The sequence below is a fragment of the Drosophila elegans genome, unplaced genomic scaffold (genome assembly GCF_018152505.1).
Source record: "Drosophila elegans isolate 14027-0461.03 unplaced genomic scaffold, ASM1815250v1 contig_536, whole genome shotgun sequence".
Lineage (NCBI taxonomy): Eukaryota > Metazoa > Arthropoda > Insecta > Diptera > Drosophilidae > Drosophila > Drosophila elegans.
Window position 1 is genome coordinate 169,804 of NW_024545919.1, and position 15,592 is coordinate 185,395.

Sequence of the window (15,592 nt, forward strand, 5' to 3'; positions counted from 1 at the left end):
CAGACAGAACCAAAACCTACGTTCTAACATGCCTCAGAGTGACAGTACTACTTTCACAATTTTTGTGCGTTAGAGTGGGCATGGAAATAAAAAAAAATATATCCCAGACATTAAAAATATTACCTAAAAAATAGAAATGTTCGATTTGCCTTCTCTGATTCTTTTTATTGCTTGGTCGAAATATAAAAACTTGTGGCCTGGGAGTAAAAGCGTATGATAAGATTTCTAAGCTCTAAGTTCAAATCCCACTGCCGATATGAACATTTTTACTTCACTATTTTTTTAACTTTTCAAAACTTAGTTTGGAGAACATTTGGCTTTTATAAAAATGATCCAATTATATAACAAATATGTACAAATAAAGCTGTCGAATATTTTGATAAACTTGTTTACTGTTGCGACTTGGCAATTTTAAAATCAAATACTTGTCATTGAAGACAAAAACAGGGAAAATTTCTTATTTTTAGGGTTACAAAATTACTCATACAAATTTCCGCCGAAATCGCTCTAAGGAAATCGGAAAAAAAAGTCCAAAGTCGATTTTAATGGCGATGTTTCTAAAAAACGATCATAAATCTTGAAAATAGGCTGTTTCTTTTTTTTTATTAACGCAAATTTTTTTTAGAAAGTAGGTTGTTTTGTTCTTAGCTTTAGGACGAGCATTTAGACTTAGGGCAAGTTTTTTGTTTGTTTTAATAACAAAATTTTGTTTGGACAAGCAAAAACGTAGTAGTAATCCATGCATAATATATAGTCATCATATTTATAGCAGAAGATAAAGTTTTTGATAAATTTTTTTACTGGTTTAGAGATCACTATAAGCGACAGTACATGTTGTGACGATGCGCACCAAAAGCATGTATATATAGTCGTAGAATTGAAAATCTGCTGTGATAGTCTGATCGTATCGAGTTATACACTAATCGGAAGGAATCGCTAAAAGAATTGGGATTACATATCAAGACTTTGGGAAAATTAATTGGTTCTGGAGAAAGGGCGGTGAAAGTGACATAATAAAAATATTTTAAAGTGGAGTTCTTGAGTTGGTAAATAGTGGAATATCCACTATTTAAGCAGATTTTATTTTGTAAAAAACACGCGTCGAATAGCACCCATTTTGCTTAGAACCTATGCTCCGTTCAAAATGTATTTATTAAATACATACTTCTTTTCGTTATATCTTAAAATGAATGACATTTTTCTGTGTCTGTTTGTCAGTTTCGAAAACTGTTAAAATTCTGGAATAAATGTTCATGTGTTCATCGAAAGATATCGCTAAATGAATAAGAATTGCATACCAAGAATTTAGGAAAATTGATTGGTTGAGGAGAAGGGGTGGTCAAAGTGGCATACTAAACATTTTTTTAAGTGGAGTTTCTGGTGGGTTGGTAATATATTAATGGTAAATGATATAAAAAATGGTTTCAGGTTAAAGAAAAAAACATTTTCATTAAATAATTTTAAAATATTAATTATTGTTTAAAATTTTAATTTAAAACTAATCTTAATTTAAGCAAACCTATTTGAAATCCGATTCTTATCAAAAAAATAAGCAAGATGTAAGCAAATATCTTAAAAACAACGAAGCTGTTCAGATAACTTGCTCCTTTATTTTTATATGCTTACAAATGATATTTAATTTCAGTCAGAAGACACGTTCCCTACCCTAACAGCAGCATTAGGACAGGCGATCCAACCATGTCAACGCGTTTCTACGCAAAGTAGCCCATCAGTTTTAAACATATAATTATAATTATATTTTGCTGTTTTTCAAAATAATTTATTGTTTCAGAGTTACGGTTTTTATTTTATTTAAATCAAACCACGATATCAAATAGCTGATTGTAAAACATAAAAGCATAAAAATCAATATATTGTTGTTTTAAAATATTTTATTTATTGGAATATTTGCAAGAGTATATAAGCTTGGACTTGTCGAAGTTTGCTTCCTTTTTTGTTAGTTAAGCTTTACAGTCTTGTCAAACGTAGTTTGTTAAAACAAAATTAGTACTGAAGTATAGGTAAAAGTTTTTTTGGGGTACTTTGACTATATTTTAAACAAAAACTTCTGATATCAAGAAAAAAACACCTCTTAACGAGATAAAAAAGTCTTGACGATCGCACCTTCAAAATATTAAATATCTGATATCAAATTTTGTGACGAAAAATTAATAAGTATTCGATATTCGTCACGCTGAGATGAAAAATTTCTGTGTGGGCAAGAACCTGGATGAAGCGGTCCAAATGAAAACATTTAAAAAGTGTATTTATTTGCTCCTTATTTAAGGGCAATTTTATTTTTAGGACAATTTTCAATTATATATAAAATAATTTGTATAAGTCTTCTGAAATGATCAAAAAATATTTAAATTTCTGCCAAACAAATTTAAATTATTTTTTTTTATTCGGCTGCAAAAGGTAGAAATAACTCTTAAGCTCTAATCTCGCAAAGTAAATAATTAGATTGTGGTGGATTACAGATATCCGTTTGCTCTTGGGGCTGATGCCGTTCCGCAGTGCTGGTGGTGCCACTGTCTGCTTGTTGTGGTTTCCCTCAGGCTTACATACAGTTCAGTGTACCAGTTTGACTTGCCAATTCACGTTTTTCCGCACGCCAGCAGGAGTGAGGAGCATACATGAAAAGTTCTGGCTGTCACCTGCATATGCCAAACCCAGTAAGGCTGGTTTGTCTCATGTCTACATGGACGCTGCTCCTCTCTGCTTGTGTCAGAAAAGTCCAGGCAGCAAGTGCTTATCTATAGCGATGATGTTGTGCTGATGGCACAGCGGATAAGACGGCTAAGCAAGCATCAGATTGGGACAGATGCCGTGTCATAATTTATATTTTATGTGGCACGTCAGAAACTATAGTCCGGGAGATTTTCTGCTGGCTGGATTTCCTCTGCTATCAGAAAGGCATGCCAAAGTGCAGACCTCGAGGTCGATGAAATGTCTTAATCAACGCTGGGGCGAGCTCCGTCTTCGCATCGTAAAACATTCAACCGATTTAGTTGGGGTTGACTACGGTGAGCAGATATGTAGGCAAGTGGAAAAAAAAAAGTTTGGGAAAAAATATTTACAGTTTTAAAAGTCAGCGAAGCGCATCCATTTAATTGTGGCTAGTAAGGGCAGAAGACTCGAGCACTGAATTTATGGTCCAATTTAAGTCGTGGGTTCTTCAATAAAATAATTTATTTACCTCTCAAACAAAAGGTAAGTAAAATCTCAAAGAATTCATTAAATAAATGGAGTGTATGAAGACTTCACAACGCCGCTACTGATGAAATTGAAAATTGACTAAAACAGAGACTGGATATTAACAACAGGGCACATCAGCTTAACGATATAACCTCACGTTGGCTTTTAATGTTCTAGTCACCGCCTTCGAGTGCTTAAAACATTAGGCTCTAAAGTTTGCATGAGAATAAAATCCCATCACAGAGCTGAGCAGAAATTGGATTTAATAATGTGGCTCCAAAAAAGCGTGCATCCAACGCACACAAAAATGTTTGCAAAATCACAGTATTCATTTTTATGGCACTTGTCGGCTGGCTCGTGTCGCGCTTTCAACACAAACTCAAAAAATAGCGACAATGGGATAAGCCGACCAACGGGGCAGTGACAGCGTTTTCGACTCTCCTAGTGATGCTGATCAAGAATATATATACACTTAACAGGGTCGGAAATGTCTCCTTCACTGCGTTGCAAACTTCTGACTGAAATTATAATACCCTCTGCAAGGGTATAATAACAGAATATTACCATGTGTTTAAATGATCAATACCGATGAGAAATACAAAGCGTTTACAATCAATAATAATATTTTAAAGCTATAAGGCCACTTCGCTTTTTTTTTTACAATAAATGCAATGGTTTGGTTACCTGAATCATTTTAAGTAACCTCAAATTCGTTTACTTGTTTTGACCAAGAGCGATTCAACCGATCCCACTGTAGAACTTCCCAATCACCGCCGCTTCTGCATCACGCAGGTCTTTCGCTTGGCTGAACAACGCCTTGTCTTGGTTAACCGCTGCCACCTGGATACTCTTTGACTTGGTTTTTGGAACAAGAGCATACATGAGTATAGGGACCGCCTGATAATTAAAATGTTTAATGGCCATCTTAAAAAATGATTTTACGCCGAATTTATACGCAAGAACTCCATAAAAAAGATAAAAGGGGGCGGTGGTGGTGGGGATATGATCCGTTCCACCAGCCAAAAACTAACAATGGGGTGCTTATCTAATCAAATTGACTACAACATTATATACAATTTCACTGGGCATGGGCTTGCGTTTCCTGGAAGCCGGAAGAGTCCTATTAAAGAACGCTTAGAAATGCAAATGCGAATGCTAATGACGTCGGCTTGTCCGCTTTGTGGCGGCTGATTGGCATTTTGCTGAGACCACACCATTCCACAGCAGGGCACGGCCATAGGTATGTGTTTGTCGTAGGCACAAGTCCAGCAGATACCAATACAAACTAATTTTCCACCGCATTAAACAAGTAAAAAACAAAAACACATTTTCAACAAATCTTTTCCGTGAAATTATCAGATGAATTCAAAGCCTTGTAGTCAAAACAAGACCAAACACACAAGACTAGAAATGCAAATAATTACTGTACAAGTTAAGGCAGGCGACGGGCGAGGGTCTAGAATTGAATTAACGCCACGGGACGTCATCATCAGCTGGGGTAAGAGTGGTGCTAGGACTCGGGGCAGGACTACGGCGCTCAAAGCGGTCTCACGATATCTGGCGAACGGGAAGGGAAGCCGCTGCTGCCGGTGGTAGCGTGGCGTCTGGGAAATCCGCTGTTGTTGTTACTGGTGAACTTACACATGTGTGTAAGAAGAGCTGATCCCAGCGGGTGGTACTTGAGATTTCGACGTGCAATCCCTCAACGCGCTATAACTGCTCTCACGTTACAAAACGTGGCCGCCCTACGCTCCCATGCCTGTGGTCCTATACAAACCCGCTTTTATCACAGCATCCAGCCGGGCCACACGTCGCTTTGCAAACTGAACCGCAGCTCAGCTTTTTCGCCCTCCGAAGAGAGTTCAACCAGCCCTTTGCCAACTGTTCAGCAGGGTCTTAAACTTAAAGTTTCAGCTGGTGCCTTTAGCCCATGGAGTGAAAGGCGTCAAAATGCTGCTGGTTTATTTCATCTATTTTTATTATCAAAGCGGAGGCTTAAATTTTTCCATTCGAAAAATTCTTATAATTCATGGAAAAAAATTTGTCTAAGTCAAGAACATTTTCTTGAGTCAAGACATTGTGTTCAACAGGAGTCACAATTAACTTGTCTTAGATCAGCATAAAATAATCAAAACTGAAGAAATCTTTAAATGGTTTCAAAACAACATAAATAAGAAAACAAAAAAGTTTGTTTTTTAAACAAGTTCCATTTAAAATATTTTCAAAAATGTTGTAATTTTTTACGCAAGGGATAACTATGGAAAGCACACGTTGTCTTTAACGGAATTTATAATTGGGGAAATATGCGGCACCACTTGACTAAGTGGGTTCCAACACGGGACTGCCCACTGCCAAGGCAATATTTCTAATTTAAAATTAGAGCCAATTTCTCGGTAGGCTCCACTGTCGAAAACCACGTTATCATGAACTAAGCTACCAATTTCATTATAGTTCAAGACAAAGTCGTTATTGAATCAAGTATTTTGTGCTTGACTTCAAATCCGTGCTTGTTTCTTAGTGCGGTCAGATTCCGGTGTCCGCGTTGTCGAATCAGAGACCAATACACTTACCCTTGCAAGTGGACCCCCACCACATTTTGGGTGGTTATTAGAACCAGTGCGGGATATCAAACGTTGTCAAGGTGAAGACAAATTTATTGAAATATTTTGGAAAAAGATTTTATAGTACCTGCAGCATTGGGATCAGTAGCCAAAATTTCTAACAAAAAATGTTCCAAGTCCAATATGTTGTTTAATTGCGAGAGGCAATAGTGAGAATCAGGATTTTAAAAAATAATAAAGCAATCAAATGGTATCGCTTCTATAAGAGTTTGTGCATACTAATACATTTAGAAAGTCAATTGGTTGAGGAGAAATGGGGGTGAAAGTGCAAAAGAAATTGTTTTGAATATTGAAACTATTGGGGCCGGTAGAGCAAATAGTGGTTTTTAAAGGCCCCGATCGGACGTCTATATCCTATAACTCCCTTAGGAACAATCGGATATAGCTTGCATGAATTGAATATATTTCGCGCAGTGTAAAAGCTATTGATATGTGCATAGCACGCAAGTAAATTATAATTTTAATGTATTCAAGAATATTTAGTTTTTGCAATAGTTGCAAGGGTATATGAACTTCGGCTTGCCGAAGTTTGCTACCTTTCTTGTTTTATAAATATTTAATTTTTGCAATAGCTGCAAGGGAATATGAACTTCGGTTGCCGAAGTTTTCTTTCTTTCTTGTTTTATATGACATTTTTGCAGTATAAAAGCTATTGACATGAAACTATGCAAATCTAATTTATTTATATATACCTTGCTCAGGGTAAAAGTTCTTGCCAATCAAACAACTATATACTACAGCTGCCATTTCAAAATTAAATTGGTTACATATAGGTAATCTTTGTATACCCTCGCAAATGGTATTATAATTTTACTCAGAAGTTTGTAACGCAGTGTGAGGAGACGTTTCCGACCCCATAAAGTTTATATATTCTTGATCAGGATCAATAGGGAATCGATATAGCCATGTCAGTCTGTCCGTCCGTCCTACTGTGCATCTGTCTCTCTGTTTCAATACCGTTTGGGAACTCAGCTTAAAAGTTAGCGATCTGAAACTTTCACAGTCGTCCGAAAACATGTGTACACAGATCAAGTTTAAAAAGCACACCAATCGGGGCTCCCATAGGAACAATCGGATATAACTTGCAAGAATTGTTCCCATAGGAATAATAAAATTAAATTGATGTTTTCAGGATATTTCGCACGCCTTGCATGGCGTGCCGATAGGACGTTTATATCCTATAGCTCCCATAGAAACAATAAGGTGAAAAACGTTATTTACACTTTTATAAAAAAATGGTACCATACAAAAAATTTGGAGTATCATTTTTAAATCAGGGAGTCGATCTGCGCAGGAAAATCAAGGGATGATCTCTTCATCGATTTAATTTTGTAAGCCAATGATATAAGTCAAGAAGCCTTTATGGAATGGTAAGATTCTCCATGAATAACCTCAGTTTTAGAGGACAAATTTGACAAATATCTCAATAGTCAGATATTTCCTATTAACGGAAATCGGGGTCTGTGGGTCTGTGAATTTGAAACTAAATTTAATTGCAGAAATAGAATGCATATTTGTTCTAATACAGATTGCAAAAAAAAAGATTTCAATTAAATGTGTACTCTTGCTCAAAACATTAAATAATAAATTTTGGAGTAAATTTCCAAATTCAGCAAAAATGCAAAAATTTTCAGAACGTGGTACATTTTGTGAGACTGGCGGTAACAGTTGAAATTTTTTTAGTCTGCACTTTCTCCGCGAAGCAGTTAATATTCTTGAAGGTTTGTTAAAACGATGACTTTCGATCGGTATGTCACTGATTCTGATCGGACCATCCAGCTGGTTTTAAATTCTGCGTGTTTATTTAGTGGGCACACAATTGCTTTGCTGTAAGATTTCCGTGTTTTTCATTTTCGGCCTAGAAAAAATGAAATTTTTCATTGTTTTTGTCGCATTAAATTCTGAAACGGAACTGAATTTGATGAGCCTGGATTTATGCCATTATTTCCAATAAAAAAAATTTGGTTGCTTCAAGATAAAATTGGTTAAATGCGGTATACCACCTCCCGTATTTACTATTGCTTGCGTTTCCATGTCTTTAAATTAAGCATCTTGAGCTATGCTTGTTCTGTTTATCACATGAGTTGGTTTTAATTTCATATTTTCTAGGAAATCTTTCAAATTACGCTCATTGAGGAGTACATTATATATTAAATTATTTATAAACTATGTGAGCCCTGAACATATCACTTTTGTACGCAGATTTTGAAGAATTTACGAAGGGGCTGTTTTTGTATTTAGGCGACATAGTTCTTGTGATAATTGGCGTCAATTAATTTTTTTCCATTTGCAAGATTTAATAGAAAATTTTTAACAGTTATTATGATGTTGGTACTAAGCATTTTTTTATATTTAGATTAGTCTTACAGGTAGAAAAGACTGGGATTATTTATGTGTTTATTTCATCTTAACTTCAATCTATCAATTTCCTAAAGGCGATTAAAATTTTTAATTTCTATTATATTCTTTTAAAGTAATTGTTTTAGTGTATTTTAATTAATTAAAAAAAAACTCGTGACAACATGCCACAGTTTAGGTGTCAATGGGACGCAATTGAGTTGTAAAAAGGTTTTAATATTTCAGTGGCAAATTGATATTTTCGAAACTATCAATATGCACTTTTGCGTGTCAATATGCCATTATCCATTGTCTTACACTTGGGTTAATTTTAGAGTCCAGTTGAGACTATTTTCTATTAATATATTATCGACGTCAATACGACCCCAACAAAATATTCTTAAGAATAACAAAAATTCATTTGTTTTATAATTGCAAGTTGGTTGTGCTTTCTTTTATGTTTTTGATTTAATAATTACTATCTATCTGTAAAAAAAATTACACTTTTGTTAAGTCGTTGCTCTCGTGCCATTGGAGCGGGAGTTGGGTAACGTACACCAAAAAAAAACCGTTCTCAACAGTCTCAATTTCAGTATTACCGTGCTCAATAGTACGCCAAGAATGGATTTATTAAAAGCAAGAAGACATTTTCTTAGATCAAGACTTCTTTTTATACCCTTGCAGAGGGTATTATAATTTCAGTCAGAAGTTTGCAACGCAGTGAAGGAGACGTTTCCGACCCTATAAAGTATATATATTCTTGATCAGCATCACTAGTAGAGTCGATCTAGCCATGTCCGTCTGTCCGTCTGTCCGTCTGTCCGTCTGTCCGTCTGTCCGTCTGTCAGTCTGTCCGTCTGTCCGTCCGTTTATATGCAAACTAGTCTCTCAGTTTTAAAGCTAGCTGCATGAAACTTTCCCAAAAGTTGTCTTTCTATTGCAGGTAGTATATAAGTCGGAACGAGCCGGATCGGACGACTATAGCATATAGCTCCCATAGGAACAATCGGAAAAATAATTGAAAAAAATTATAACTTTGCTGTTTTTTAATTTTTTGTTTAGTTCTTCGACATATAGCAATGGTTAAATAATTCAGAATTATGGTTTAAATTTCATCAAAATCGGACGACTATAGCATATAGCTCCCATAGGAACAATCGGAAAAACAATTGAAAAAAATTATAACTTTGCTGTTTTTTAATTTTTTGTTTAGTTCTTCGACATATAGCAATGGTTAAATATTTCAGAATTATGGTTAAAATTTCATCAAAATCGGACGACTATATCATATAGCTCCCATACAAATAATAAAAATATATAATAGAACAATCAAATAATTAAGCTGCAAATCGTCATAGCTTCAATGTTTTTAAACATATACGCAAGTAAATCATAATTTTAATGTTTTCAAAAATATTTAATTCTTGCGATAGCTGCAAGGGTATATGAACTTCGGCTTGCCGAAGTTTGCTGTCTTTCTTGTTTAAGACTGAACATACTCGATTTCCGAATAAGTCTTCTCGGATTCGAGAGTAAAACGTTCTCAAAATCACAGACTCAAGAACCTATTCGTTCTCAAAACCAAGAAAACTTATTCTCAAATCCAGAATATTCAGTCATAAAAAAGCAATCTGAGAAAATTTCTTCCTGATTTCGGTAAATCCGTTCTAAAATTGCGACTGTTTAGAACGATTTATTTCAGTAAAAATGCCAGATCCCAAAAACTTTTCTAATTTTAATTTTTTATCTACATCTAAATTCGAAATTATATAGCTAAATGTATATTAACCTTATAGTTTTCTTATCTATATTTAAAACATACATATGAAGGGGAGGTGTAACACTGCTGGCGGTGGCTTTTGTGGCAACGGCTTTGGAGACGATGATTGTGGAGATATTTCTTGAGCAAACTATATTTTTAATAAACAGCGAAAGTTAATAAGAAATTTGGAAAGGGTTTTAATAATGTCTTACCTTCGTTTTCCTCCAAGCGAACAGCTTTTCGCGGAAAAGAACTATTATTCCGACGGCGGAATCGGCTGTTTTATTTCCTCTGCAGTGACAAATTCAGGGCACTCGAAATAAACACCGGCACCTAGAAAAAAATATTTAAACAGTGTACAAATTTTTATATTCGAAACTAACTTGTCAGAAATAAAAAATGTGAAAAAATTTGAGGAGTGGCTCTGCTACAAAAAGGTATATATTTAAATTTACTTTTTAACGCGTGCTTAAGTTAAACGAAGGAATTAACACGAGCTGTGAAATAGAAATTTACCGCAAGTGGCGATACTGCAGTCCATGTATGTATGTATTTGTATCATTTGATTCTTATTCTTTTACGTCTTGCAAATTCGAACAACGTGAAGCTTATTTGATAGTTCCTATGGCAGCTATATGATATCGTTTTCCGATTTTAATGAAATTAAAAGCGTAATTCTGAACTGTCAAATTATTTATTAGTCATAAAGAATTTCTAAAAAAAAATACAAAATAAAAAAGTTAAATTAAAAAAAAAATTTTTTTTTCATATTTTTATTGTTACCATGGGAGCTTTAAGTTATAGTCGTCCGATTTTGATGAAATTTAAACCGTAATTCTGAAATATTTAACCATTACTATATCTCGAAAAACTAAAAAAAAATTAAAAAACACCAAAGTTATAATTCTTTTTATTTATTTTTCCGATTGTGCCTATGGGAGCCATATGCTACAGTCGTCCGATCCGGCTCGATCCGACTTATATACTACCTGCAATAGAAAGACAACTTTTGGAAAGTTTCATGCAGATAACTTTAAAACTGCGAGATTAGATTGCGTAGAAACGGACGGACAGACGGACATGGCTTTATCGACTCTCCTAGTGATGCTGATCAAGAATATATATACTTTATAGGGTCGTAGATGTCTCCTTCACTGCGTTTCAAACTTCTGACTGAAATTAGAATACCCTCTGCAAGGGTATAATTATTATATAAAAAATTATTTCTAAACATATGTAAATAATAATAATTATATATTTAGTTTTCATTTTATAAAATATAATTTACTTACTGTGAAAGTATCGTTGGGCCTCCAAGAAATTAAATGCGACCAATAGGTCGAACAACCGGTTATCTTATCAATCACACCACTTTTTAACTCTCAATCAATCAAAAACAAAACTTTACCTCGCGCCGCGAGGTACTTCTCTCCCAATTTGTATCTCTTTAAATTTTTCATGTTTTAGACTAATTTCTTCTCGAGTTCAAGATCGTTTATACTCGAGTTCAAGATATTTTCTTCTCGATTAGCGGATTCGGGAACAAAGAGATCGGGCAATCTAGTACAGCATACAAAAAAAAAGAAAATATAAATACGTTTTCCGCAGTGGGATTCGAACTCACTTTTTCAGAACACTAGCCAGGCACTCTACGCCCTGCGCTATTTGGTTGGAGGCGCGCACGTTATCAAGTTGTGAGCTTAACAATTACAGCTGGTTCGTATTTATCCTATTAAGTGTCAAATTAAATTTTAAGACCGCGTAGTCATCCTTTGACAAAAATCTGATACTAGGTGTAGTGTCAAAATGAATTACACTGAATAATTTGACACTCACATTTTTTTTATTAATTAAAAAAAAAAAATAAGTTTTCTCAAAACAAAACTTTTTTTCAAAATTGCAACTTCTCTGTCTAAAATCTATAAGCTACCTACATTAAATTAATCAATTTGAATCTTATTATTTTGGAATAAGTTAGTCTATTTACATATCAGTTTTGGCTTTAAGTGGGTTGCTGGGGGCACAAACGAAGGCATAGGCATAGAATTAAAAACAAGCTGTAAGTGAAACTTTCTGGAGAAGCGAGAACAAGAGTGTCCCAAATGTGTGTGAAAGTATCAGATTTCGAGAGCTCAAAAACATAATCATATATTAGGCGTTGTCTCTTTGACATTTCGCCTGCTCTTTTACATGGCAATAATCATAATTCATTTTTCTCGCTCTCTCTCTCTCTAGCTCTCCGAATCGGGGAAGGGGCGTGTCAGGGCTGTGGAAGTGGCTCGAAACTGGGGTCTGGGGCAGTTTTATGAGTTGGTAGTTCCGACCGCGTCGCCGTCCTCAGAATACATGTTTAATATTATTTATGAGGCTTACGTATCGCGCAGCAGCATAAGGTACATGCACACTTTGAAAGGGCGTTTTTGGGGACAGAAGCCGAGTGAAAGATCGGTCGGGAGGCACAGTCGCAAAGACTCGTGTAGCGACAAGATGTGCGACATGGGGATGTGACAAAAATCTCGGTGTCACATCCCAAATAATTTTTAACAAAACGAAAACACAGATGCACAACGGGAGTCGGAAGGGGAACGGGAATAGGAATATGAGATAGGAGGGGCAATAGGAATGGGATGAAAATGGCTTTTTGAAATGCGCATCGTATGAATATGATAAATTCGTATAGAATTGAAATTGGCTTGGTGTTTGCTGTTCCCTGATTTGTCTGCTCATGTCTCACAGAATCCACTCCAGCACTTCAAAATGTGAGAATGAGTCTGTTGAGCGTCGTTGAAGCTAAAGCGAAATGCGCCAATTATTTTGATTAATGTCAAAGAAATCGCGTGTCTCGTGCATTTGATGTTTGACTTCTCCAAACCCCTGCATCTGCGGGGACCATGAAAGCACTCCCGGTATTCCTACCAATCTGACGGCTTGCTGGCTCATTTCTGGCACGAAAGCAGCGACTCCCCAGTGATTACGGACGGATGCTGGTAATCTTTGATCTGTCTTTTGCGAAAGTAAAAACAGTAGCCGGAGACGGATCGAAACCGTATTGAGACGAATGTTCAGACCTTCATCGTCATGGGATGACTATGAAAATGACGATGAGTAGGCGTTTATGGACAAACCATTGGGCCTACTTAAATGAGTCTGACCTGTCGGTGGCTCATGATTGTCGAGGAGGCAAACAGTCAGTAGCGCGCAGCTTCCTGCCAAACATATGATTACTGATTCTGCAGGGGAGATCTGCACAAAGCACATCATGTCCCTGGGCCCAATTTTTCCAATATCACGACACATAATTATATGCTTTGGGTTACGGGTACTAAGGGTTTGCAAATCGTAATATGACCTGAATAATAGAAGACAATCAATGTTATCGTCCACAGTTTTTTTGGTACTCGCCGCTGTTCCCGCTGTCTGGCATCTATCAGCTCCAACGAACTCGTAATGCGCGCCCGGAACCTGGTCTTTCACGTCAATTGCTTTTGCTGCACCGTTTGCCATTCGCCATTGACAAAGGGCGACCAATACGGCATCATCGACGCGCTCATATACTGCAGGTAAGCCGCTCCTAGTCCGTACAGGCTTCGCCACTACTAAAGATCACACGCAGGACCCATTACAGTATAGCGAGGGAGGGCGACGCCGCCTCATCCAGCATGAGCGCCAGCTACCCGTACAGCGCACAATTCGGCTCGCCGCACAACGAATCCTCGAGCCCGCACTCGGATCCTAGTCGGAGCATTGTTCCTACGGGCATCTTCGTGCCCGCGTCCCATGTCATCACCGGACTCCCGCAGCCGGCTCGCCAAAAGGGCAGGCCTCGCAAACGCAAGCCCAAGGATATCGAGGCGTTCACCGCAAACATAGGTACGTTGTAAATTCCCAGCATTTTCGCGATCAGGCTGTCGGTCATAAAAGTGCCAACATGCTGTTGGGATCTTTATGACAGCACAGTCGATCTGGAACCACCGCTGAAGCACAAGCAGGCGCCATTGAAGCTGCAGCAACATCAGCTTTTATGTGCCTGCCTCATAAAACTCGGAAGACGCTTTAAAAATCGAAAAACTACAAGGCTCTTCGGATTGATTGCAGATCTCAACACTGAGTACGTCGACTTCGGACGGGGCTCCCACTTGAGCTCCTCGTCGCGCACCAAGCGAATGCGCACATCGTTTAAGCATCACCAGCTGCGGACCATGAAGTCCTACTTTGCCATTAATCACAACCCCGACGCCAAGGATCTGAAGCAGTTGTCACAGAAAACAGGTTTACCAAAGAGAGTACTACAGGTGAGTGATCCCCTCCGCACTCAGCTTCTTTGACCCAACCATCCCAACTGATGAAAGTCGCTTACTGGATATTTTTTTTCTCTGTAGGTATGGTTTCAAAATGCACGGGCCAAGTGGCGACGAATGATGATGAAGCAGGATGGAAGCGGTTTGCTGGAGAAGGGTGACGGCGCTCTGGATCTCGACAGCATCTCAGTACATAGTCCTACGTCGTTTATATTAGGCGGCCCAAATAATACACCGCCACTCAACCTGGACTAACGGCTGCTTAGGAAGAGCGGAAACGGGATGGTAGTGTGAAACGAACATGGCGCTGCACTCAACTTCCACATTATACGTCCGATCCGGGTGGAGTTCCGAAACTGAGAACTCTTGAATAGTCGCATTGGATAGGAATAAAATCGGGAATCAGCGTTCCACTCAATACCGAATTGATTTGATGAATGCATACGTATTATGCCTAGAGAATGTTGTTTGATAAGCTGCCTAGCTGTTGAAATTCGCGTAAATTATGTATTTTTGTAGTTGCTTCTAGGCCATTGCCAGTACCTCACAGTTGGTTCTTGCCTCCCATGGTGTTTCTATAGATCTATCGTTCACTTGTAAATATGTACTTGATTCGTATGGGTTATAGACTTACGTAGACACACAATTATTGTTAATATATTCTTATTATTTTAAGCAATCACATCACTATTTATTTACATAAAGTGCATATATCTACTTAAAATTATATGCATGTACGTATTTATATGTATCTAATATTTATTGCCCAAAATTAATAGTTAGAGATGAATTTAGTTTAGCGAGAGCAGCCGTAACAAAATAGCGGATATGTACATGTATTATTACGAAAAAATAATAGCTTCGCCTACGCCAACAGACAGGGATTTAAGAGCTATCAAAACGAAACTGTCATTAAGTTATGAAAACGACGTGTTACCGTGAACACGACGTGAACACAGAGAGATTTATACTTACATATAGTTTAACCATAAGTCTTACCATAGAAGCCAAATAAAAATCATTTAAACCATCAATCCATATGTTTTCAGCTTATCTGTTTTGTTTAAATAAATCTGCTATGGGAATTTAAAAACCGCTCGTATCAACGCAAACTAGTCTCTTATTTATAAAGCTATAAAAATGAAATTTTTTTTTAAAAGTCTTCTTTCTATTGCTAGCTTGTACCTATTTTAACATCTGTTATTATATTTTATATTATATTAATTTTTTTTCTGTCCACCCTATTGAGCCCGCTTTCTGTAATTGGAATGATATGCAAGAAAATATCATCAATTATAATGTTATGAAAGGAAAATGCAATGAAAGAGCTTTTGCTTACTAGTCTTTAAAAGCAGCGCAGTAAAAAATAAATATAA

At 36.8% G+C, this 15,592-nt stretch overlaps 1 protein-coding gene across 2 annotated transcripts in view; it reads left to right on the forward strand.

Moving 5' to 3' along the window:
• The window catches only part of LOC108146741 (protein apterous), a 37,258-nt gene extending 22,008 nt beyond the window's left edge, over positions 1-15,250 (forward strand). For both annotated transcript variants that reach the window (XM_041709981.1, XM_041709982.1), the window contains 4 exons: positions 13,305-13,478; positions 13,532-13,788; positions 14,014-14,210; positions 14,298-15,250. In XM_041709981.1, the coding sequence (XP_041565915.1) occupies positions 13,305-13,478; positions 13,532-13,788; positions 14,014-14,210; positions 14,298-14,471 (802 nt within the window). In that variant the 3' untranslated portion in view covers positions 14,472-15,250. The remainder of the gene's footprint in view (positions 1-13,304; positions 13,479-13,531; positions 13,789-14,013; positions 14,211-14,297) is intronic.
• The last annotated feature ends 342 nt before the right edge of the window (positions 15,251-15,592 follow it).